Raw genomic sequence first — 9,985 nt, 5'->3', positions numbered from 1 at the left:
TGTGCATGGGGCGGTGGCCTTGTGAGAATGGTGATTGCTGATTTGGGTAGTTTTTATGATTATGGGTGTGGGGGGGGGGTGGGGTTCAGTTTGTGTGTGAGCGTCCATGTGTAGTATGGTGTGTGGGGACACAAAATTGGCTTGCAGCTGCGCCTGCCGGGTATGCGTTCTTGCACTATCACTTGTGAGGGTAAAGTGTGCACGGGAAATGATCAGGTCCGTTGTCTAGGGCTGGGGCCTCTTTTGTTCCATGCTGGCTCCTGTAGCCCAAGGCCATGTTGCATCGGTGGAGGCGCGGAAAAGGAAGCCTAAAACGCGACAGTGTTTACGACAGCATCAAAACTTAGCCTCAGGATCACAGAATCCCACCCCCGCTATCCGGGGTGCACAGCCAGCGGAAACATAATCCCAACGGCCAGAATTCTAGCTATATATGTTTCAATGAAGACAGCTCTTACTCTTCAAAACTCCAGCCCCCTCACCTGGCTAACCTTTCCCCTTAACACAGCCCACCGCACCACTCCAGGCATTATAACAGTAAACCTTCTCTGATCTGCTTCTTTCACAGTTACATCAATCGTGAAAGAAGGTTACCAATGCTGAAAATAATACTCCCCATACCATTTCAGTCATCTCAAAATCCATTTCTGTTGTGCATCTACAATACTGTAGTCCGAACCAACATGTTACTTGACATAATAATCTAATACAGTTAGAAACCTAGAAGCCATTAAACAAACCCCGCTACTGTATTATTGGAAACCAGACAGGTTAGTTAAATAGCCAGCCTTAATTGTGAGACAATTAAATAATAAATAATTCATTAATCCATGTATTAGGAAGGCTCGTAATATAACTTGCAAAACAAAAAGTTTATCACTTTAATAATTATAAAACTTTATACTTGTATTTATTGCAATTCCTAAATGTGATGGGGAAGATAAAATGCAGTCTTCTCAGCCTGGCTGAAATGATAACAAGAACGCTATACATTTCGTTAACCTTGACTGATAAATATGAATAGGCCTTTATGCAAGATGCTTTAATTGTGATTCACAGGAAGGTCTGTTAACCAAGTGTTGTTGGACAAGTATGATAACTCAGGCTAAGAGATACAGATTCAAAGAAGACATTATCTTTTAAGTTAAGACAGGGTGTGAAAGTAGCTATAAAAAATGGGTCAACTCTTATTTCATTGTTGACAAATTATAGACCGATTGGCTATTTTCCAACAATTGAACAAGATGGGTTTTCAACTTCCTCAACGTATACGGGAAATTTCTCGGGAAGCCACCGTGGATGTTTGACATGTTCTGTGTGTTTTCAGAGCCTTCACTTTACGTCCTGGTCTTAGAGGAGTGGGGAGAAATCTGTTAAATTGTTAATTTTAAATGTTCTCCTTTTACTGGTAATTACTGCTAACTACAGTTAATCAACACTAGTTTTTATCTTTCTAACCTGTTACCTTTTTAATGTTTAATTAACTTTCTGAATTCACGATTTAAAGTTTTCTTTTTTGCCATGGTGTTGAGTGAGCAGACCTGATATGATTTACAATAGGAAAGTTATTGCAAACAAGTGAACAGCATAAATCTTAGCTAAACACTAATACCCTGTGCAGCTGAAGCATAAATTAGTATTCACTGTGTATTCAATTCCTCTCGCAATTAATGATAATGTTTTATTAGCTTTCTTAATTACTTGCTGTACCCACATACTAGCCTTTTATGGTGCCTGATTACGTTGCTCTTCTTGAAGTGCCCCTTTTTAACTTCTTTAAAAATAACATCTAACATTTGGCCTGGAACAGATGCTGAACTAACTGCTGTGCAATTTTCTGCTTTCTCCATCCCTCCTTTTTTGAATAAAGGAGTTATGTTTGCTGTCTTCGAATCTGAAAACACCTTCTCCAAATCTATGGAATTTTGGACAATTCAACCCTATCTCACAAGCTACTTCTTTTAAGATCATCAGATAAAGTCCAGCAGGCGCCAGGCTCTTGTCAACCTGGAGCTCCTGCAATTAACTCAATGTCACCTCTCTGGTGACTGTAAATTTCCCGAGTTGCTTCCTCCCTTCCAGTTCCTGGTTTATAGTTACTTCTGGGAAGTTACCTGTATCCTCTCGTGAAGACAAATGCAAAATAATTGTTCTGCCATCTGTTTGTTTTCTATTATCAATTCTCCAGGCGTACTTCCTATAGCATCAACACTCACTTTGATAACCCTTTTATTTTTAAACATTTGTGAAAGAAAGACCACTTACTACCTGTGTTGATATTTCTGGCGAGCGTCCTATTGTACCCCCCCCCCCCCCCCAGGAATCTTTTAGTCATCCTTTTCTGCTCCTTGTATTCTCTCCAACTTTCCGACCTGCCACCTGTGGTTACACACCGGAGTTCTCCGGCAATTGGGATCCTCTGTTCCCGCCAGCAGCGTACCCCCCCCCCCCCCACCCCCCGACCCTCATGGGTTTCCCAGCACTGTGGGATGGCTTTAATTGGAATTTCCTTTGACAAACGGTGGGAGTGGAGAATCCTGCCGCCGGCGAATGGCGCACGGCCGAGAAACACGCGGCTGGGGGAACAGAGTATCCAGCCGCAGATCTTTTTCCTTTAACTTCGAAAAGATCTTTAGCCTTTTTAGTTAACCATGGATGCTGGGTCTGCCGCTTGGACTGCCTCTTACTCGTTGGAATATATCATTTCGGAGAGTTCTGAAATATCCCCTTAAATGTTTGCCAATGCATCTCGATGCACCTAATGCGTAACCGAATTTGCCAATTTTCTTCATCCAGCTCAACTTTCATGACCTTAAAAAATACCTTTATTTATGTCTCAAATCAAAATCAAAGGAAAAATCGATCATATTGTAATCTCTGCCCCTACGGGTGTACTCAGTATGTGATCGTTATCCCATTTCATTCACAATATCACTTTGAGTACAGCCTACTCCAGAACGTGCTGATGAAACTGTGCAGAATGAATCCCCCATATAGCCTCGGTTTACCCATTGACTTTTCCAGTGCATATGTAAATTAAAATCTCCCATGATTATTGCCATGCCTTTCCGACAAGCTCCAGTTATTTATTTCTTTATGTTCCACCGTACAATGTGGTTAATGTTTGGGGGCCGGTACAGTACTCTCACAAATGACATTTTGCAATTGCCCTTTTTCAACTCCCTCCAAACCATTTCCAAATCTTGGTTCCATGAACTGACGCCATCCCTATCTTTTGCGCTGACACCGCAGTTACCTGATGGAATCACTTCACCCGATTTTCCTCGTTTTCTGGCCCTCCTAAATATGCTGTACCCTTCAATATTCAGGTCTTCCTGCTTTCCCCTTTATGTAAACCAAAGTAAACGAAAGCTGGCGTCTCACAGCTTTCACGACTTTTCGACGCAGTGCCACAAGTCAGTGCTGAATGAGCATCGGCAGTTTGCATCATCTTTTGGTACGAGAGCAGCTTGTTGCGAGCACGGGTAGTGAAATCCCGTGATTCCAAGGTCGCTATAATGTACAGGACATTCTCCATCAGAACCGCATTGAAAGTGGTGCAGTTTCCTCGCTATGGAATGCAGTTTCCACGTGGCGCATTGTTGCCTCACGACGCCGAGGTCCCAGGTCCCGGCTCTGGGTCACTGTCCATGTGGAGTTTGCACATTCTCCCGCATTTGTGTGGGTTTCGCCCCCCCCCCCCCCCCAACAACCCGAAGATGTGCAGTGTAGGTGGATTGGCCATGCTAAATTGGCCCTTAATTGGAAAAAATGAATCGGGTCCTTAAATTTAAAATAAATAAATAAATAAAAAGAACCGCATTAAAATTGATGCAGTTTGCCAGCTATGAAATTCAGTTTCCATTCAAAGCTGAAATAAAAAGCTCAATTTCATTCAGGCTATTTGGAAGAGTTAGTTATCAGAACATTGTGATTAGGAATTATGCTGTGTTCACGTTTGGATTTTAAAACTGAATGAGGTTTTCGGGGCGATTAACCTTAAACTGAAATGAAATGGAAATCATTGGGGCCTGAATAAGGAGATATGATACCTGCTACTGTCTGCTCGCAGTCTACTCTGCACGTTGGCTTGAACTTTCTTTCAACTGAACAATGTTTAATGATTTAAACCCCATTAGGTTAACTGTTTCCTTAATTTCGTTTGCACGAATTCCAATTGAAGTCAATGAAACAGATTTTATATTGTAAAATATATATATTTAAAATCAAACAATGGAACTTCATATGAACTCAATCAGTGTCGCCACTGGAAAATGGCCAATACAATTTCTCCACACCGATTTCAGAATGTCATTAATAGTCTGATATTCAACGTTGCCAACACTAACTTTTACAAACGTCAATCAGACCAATTCCAAAGATCCAATGAACGGCCACGACCTGAAAGGTATTTGCATATACAATAGATGCGAACGTGATATCCGGTTGTACGAATGGTCTTAAAGAGAGGTTTCGCAGCTGCCGAATTATTAGGTTCGTGGAGCGAAATATTTTGCCCTGACCTTGATAATAATCTACAGAATGTGTGAGTGGCTTCGCGTTCTCGTGGCCCTGGTGCTTTGTTTGCAAAGTGAGTACGGGGATTCGGAACGATTATTTTAAGTGTCTTTGTATTTCGCTGATCGGGTGCAAGTGTTTAAACTGGTTGGATTTGAATTACAGGATCGCTAAACAATAACTTTTTATTTCTCTAGGTACCAACGCCGGGATTGTGCTAACTCAGCCTGCGTCTATCTCATCTTCACTGGGGAAAACGGTCACAATCACTTGCACCATGTCCGGAGGCAGCATGAACAGCTACTACACGAGCTGGTACTGGCAGAAACCCGGCAGTGCCCCTGTGTTTGTCTGGGGGGACTATGATTCTTCCAGAGGTTCGGGGATTCCTGTTCGATTCACTGGATCAAGGGAGACATCGAAGAATGTTATGCATTTAACCAACTCCAATGTAATGGCCGAGGATGTCGCTGATTATTATTGTGGCGCCTGGGATAGCAGTGCTGGTGGATTCACTTTCGGGAAAGGAACTAAACTGAATCTGGGCGGTAAGTGCAATTTTCGCCATGAACATGCTAGATTTTTAAATTTCTACATTTGAAGTGCTAAATTAATCCAATAACAGCCAATAGCTTTGGAGCAAACATTGATCATTCATTAGCTCATGGTGTTTCCAAATAGGTGGGCCTCAATTTTTCCTCCCAAATGCTCGAGAAAATGTCACATGAAGCAGGAGTTCTAAATCTTTAGGAATTTTCTCCCTGTAGAACGGCATTGCAATGGATCTTGCCCCAGTTTAATTATAATACTTTTATAATGCATGTTGATCTGCATGTGACGCTGATGAGGTTCATTCAGATAATTATTATTTACTCTGTACCTTGCTATGATTCGTTCCTCGTTTAGGCTTTAGAAATATATTAAGCAAATCTATAGAATAGAATCATAGCAATTACAATGCAGAACGAAGCCATTCGGCCAATCAAGATTGCACCGGATAGAGCACCCTACTTAAGCCCACTCCTCCTTTAGCGATGGAGATAATGTTCCCTATTTAATGTGACTCAATTTCCTTTAAAGAAACTAGAAAATATTAACAGTAGCGAGATTAGTTGAATTCGATCAAATGAAACTTCCTGGGCAATGATAATCTCTGAGATTGTAACTGATCGCGATCAAGAACTCCAAAAAATATTTCCTACAATTGGACAAGTCTTTTCCGCTCTTCTGTTTTTGAAGTTGATTGTGGTAACAGGAGGCTGCAAAATGGAGCCCCTCTGCCATTCATGTGCCGATACTCTTTCCCCGTCTTTCTCAACACATCCTTACTGCATTAAGCTAAATATCAGTGGCAGGATTATCTATTGGCTGATGCCAGTATCGGAAAATCTAATTGGGTGGGAAATGGGTTCTGGTATCAAAATCGTGGTGGGTGCCGATTTGATGCCAAGTCGCAATTCTCCATTACCCTGACAGTGCCGTCAATGTGGTCCCAAACGCACGTACAATAAACACCATTTGCATATCGATAGTGGGCCTGACAAGGGGCTGGTTTAGCTCACTGGGCTAAATCGCTGGCTTTTAAAGCAGACCAAGCAGGCCAGCAGCACGGCACGATAGCAGCCTCCCTGGACAGGCACCGGAATGTGGTGACAAGGGGCTTTTCACAGTAACTTCATTGAAGCTTACTAGTGACAATAAGTGATTTTCATTTTTCATTTTTCATTCTCTCGGGCCTCGGTAATTCTCTGCCTCCAATGGACTGAGTTCCTGACAGCGTGTTTCATTTGTGCTTTTAAAAACCGTGAAACAGGCATCCTGGCTGCTGAGGGAGAGAGGGGGGTACCGAAAGTGTTCAACGTGGCCACAGTTTGCTGACAGTTGTACTGCTGTCCAGGGGGCTTCTGCTAGGGCTGGAAGTAGTGGGAGGTGGCCAGGAGGTGGGCTGTGGGGTCGGGGTGGATGGGCACGAACATCATTGCTGCAGCCTGCAAGGTAGCCATGCAGCTGTGCAAGCCGGCCACAGCCCACTGTGAACTTTGGGCCACGGGTCATATAGGTGTCCTCCGAAGGCCACCCGGCTTGGTGCCCTCTGGCCCCAGCCAACCCATCAGCTGTATCCGAGTTCTCCAGCACATGCTGTGCCATCTTGGGCAGGGATGGTGTGTGGGGAGTGAAGTGTGTATACGCTGCTGTATATGTCAGCCTCCAGAGTGTCAATCACCGACCCAGCGCACCCGCACCGTTTCTGATTGGAATCGATTGTGTTCCATGTGGTCCCGGTGCCAATCCCTCCACAGTCACTGAATCAGTGCACGTTCGGCACCAGTTTTGCTGCCAAAGTCCACGAATCCTGGCGTCAACACTTTGGGCGGGATTCTCTTGCTGCCTCTCTGCCGGCTACTGGAGTATCCAGCCCGAGGTCAACGGATTGCGTCTCGCTCGCGGTTTTCTTGAGGGGGGGGGGGGGGGGGGGGGAGAGAATCCAGCCCTTGGTCTCAGGAAGGGAGAATCGAGCCCCAGATGCAGATCCCACGCAGATCTCACAACCACCAAGTGACTCGCACCTTCCAATCTGATTCGTTTTATATGAATACTACCGCGGGTTCAGTAAATAAATAGAAATCCCAGCTTCAAGCGAATATTCACAATCTGTTTGGGCTGTTCATGAGCAGCAAAATGTCACAGTTCGTCATCTTTTCTCTACCTCCCCCTCCCCACGTGAAAGATTTCCGGAAAAGAAGCAGATTGTTATTTTTAGCGTCTTGCTACATTTACTACCACGGCGCTTCATGTGTGCGATCTGAAATGGAGCAAGAACATGCCCCTCATGACCCCTTTAAAGCCAGAGGAACAAACAGAAATATTTGGCTTTCGGCAGCAGATCATGTGGATAGAGAGCAAAACTCTGAACCAACTGGGAGCGTTTAGATTACACGGTGCCTCGCGCCTGAATTGCTCGCTACGAATCAGAGGCGAATGAAAAACAAACCAGAAACTCGACTTTTCTCTGAAAAATGATAGAAACTGGGAAACATTTCTCTGGAAATTGAGAGCTGCGAAAGTGGGTGCAGGGTGTTGGCAGGAGTTAATACCTCGCAAGGACATGAATACATAGTCTGACAGTACAGATCGGGACTCGATATTTTAACCTTCGTGCTTCTCCAAATGCAGATTGTGCAACTATTACATCGTCACTAATAAAGTCAGTACAGAATCGGAGATTTATCTCTTTAAGCGGAGATGTGTAATTCGCCGCCGCGTGGAGTGGGCGAGAAGGACAGTGCTCATATTTTTAGGGTGAAATTAAATAAATGCACGAGAGGGAAATGGAAAGAATAATTTGCAGATAGAAGTAGAGGAGGTAGGGTGAGAGGAGACTCGGATGGGGCCGGAATATTGGGATAGTCCAGTTGGAGAGGACGGCCTGTTTCTCTGCTGAATTTCGGATGTAATAATCCAACTGTGGCTGTGGCTGCTGAGCACTGTTACATTTACATCGCAATGTGCACAGCTAATCTGCACTGAGCATTGCAGGGAAATGCAAAGGAAGCAAACGGGTGATATTCAGGATTTAATCTGAATTAGAATGAATAGTCTGTCAGTTTCATTATTCGAAATGCTCGATGCCCTCTGATCTTGTTCAATTCATCACATAGTTGTCTCGGTCTGTGGACTCTCTGTGATTTGTTAAGGCACATTTTGAATCCTTCATGGTATGACAGATAACTTGCACAGTTTGATCGAAAAAATATTTCGACTGTTTGCATCTAATTGGCAGAAGATCTTCAATCGTTGTTTCTCTTTCTCTTTCCAGCACCGCAGGCCCCCTCGGTCTCAGTCCTCCCGCCTTCATCGGATCAAATCACAGCGAAGGACACGGCGACCCTGGTGTGTTTGGTGAGCGGGTTTAACCCGGGAGCTGCGGAGATTGAATGGACTGTAGACGGCAGTGTCAGAGGGAACGGAGTTGAGACCAGTCGGATCCAGCAGGAGGCGGACAACACGTTCAGTGTGAGCAGCTATCTGACTCTGTCAGCCTCAGAGTGGGACTCACACGAGCTTTACTCCTGTCTGGTCAAACACGAGGCTCTGGCAAACCCGCTGAAAACAAGTATCTCGCGGTCCAACTGTTTGTGATGCAATAATCTTGCGTTTTATTCTATTGCAAGCTTCGGGAGAGCAAAATTGGAAGATAATGGTGAATAAATATTTTAAATGTAGCATTTGAATATAAAATAGCAATGTCCAATTAGTTTATGTGATATTATTGTGTGTAACATGGGGATGATCTGACTCTGCAGTAATCTCACCTTTGCACCACAGCAGGACAATAAAATTATTCTTTCAATGTCTCAGTTGATGATATTATTTTCTTGCTTCAATTCCAATTTATGAATATTTTAAATCTCCTAAGCGCGAGACGATATTCATTATACTATTTTGAACATTTACATAGAACAGTCGAACACGTGACCCGAATAACGAATTTCCAAAACTTTTTTTTAAAACAATTTTTATTCTCCTCATTTTCCACTTTTTCATCAAAATACACCCAACAAAAGATAGCCAAAAATAACAAATACAATCGCAATATCCCAACCAACAACCCTTTGTCACACAAACCCAAACATCCCAAATACAAAACAAGACAGGCCAAAAGAGAATCCACAGTCATCCCATACATGATAAACAACAAATAATACACTCAACACCTCGCCCCCCAAACACCCTCCTCCCTCATGATCGATTGCGTCCAATCCTTGAACGTGCATGATAAACAAGCCCATGAATTGTAGAACCCTTCCATTCTCCCCCTCAGCTCGAACTTCATCTTCAAGACCATAAACAATTCCAGCAGGCCCCCCGCTTCGTTGAGGCACTGGGTGGAGAAGCTGACTTCCACCCCAACAGGATCCGCCTTCAGACAATCAGCAAGGTGAAGGCTAAGACATCTGCCCCCACACCCGCCTGCAACCAGGCTGGTCCGACACCCCGAATATGGCTTCTTGGAGCCCTGGTTCGAACCTCACATGCACCACCCCCGAGATGACCTTAAAGATCTGTTGGCTTCCATCTTTATTACTCTTAATAATCACAATATGTGAGTGTGTTGCGTGTATTCAACAAACGACCACACAACCAGTATTTTAGTACAATTATAGTTTATTATCAAACATAGGATTGGTTCTATACTTAATAACTTACACGCTACTGCACATTGGGCTATAACTAGCAGTCTAAAGGACCTTTGCTAAACTTTCAAGTGACCGGCTCTGTGCAGGTTAGATAAGGCCTTTATCTGATTCCCCACATCAGGTGGCTGGAAGTTGTCTGGTTCCTCCAGGTTGAGGTTCGTCCTTCAGGGGAGATTGCGGGTCCTTGAACTTGGCTGGTCGATTTGCTGCAGTTGGTCGAGAGAAGTCGGTCCCAAAAGAGGCACAGCATTGGTCACGCAGTTCTTCTT

At 43.9% G+C, this 9,985-nt stretch overlaps 1 protein-coding gene across 1 annotated transcript; it reads left to right on the top strand.

The window, feature by feature from the left end:
- The first annotated feature begins 4,542 nt into the window (after positions 1–4,542).
- LOC119963560 (immunoglobulin lambda-1 light chain-like) lies at positions 4,543–8,873 on the top strand. The gene is made up of 3 exons (XM_038792870.1): positions 4,543–4,591; positions 4,716–5,066; positions 8,336–8,873. Exons 1-3 carry the CDS (start codon positions 4,543–4,545, stop codon positions 8,656–8,658), a joined length of 723 nt encoding a protein of 240 aa, XP_038648798.1. The 3' UTR covers positions 8,659–8,873.
- The last annotated feature ends 1,112 nt before the right edge of the window (positions 8,874–9,985 follow it).

The sequence above is a fragment of the Scyliorhinus canicula genome, chromosome 1, assembly GCF_902713615.1.
Source record: "Scyliorhinus canicula chromosome 1, sScyCan1.1, whole genome shotgun sequence".
In the NCBI taxonomy this organism is placed as follows: Eukaryota; Metazoa; Chordata; class Chondrichthyes; order Carcharhiniformes; family Scyliorhinidae; genus Scyliorhinus; species Scyliorhinus canicula.
The sequence above is the reverse complement of the archived record's forward strand: the minus strand, read 5'-3'. Positions and strand labels throughout refer to the sequence as shown.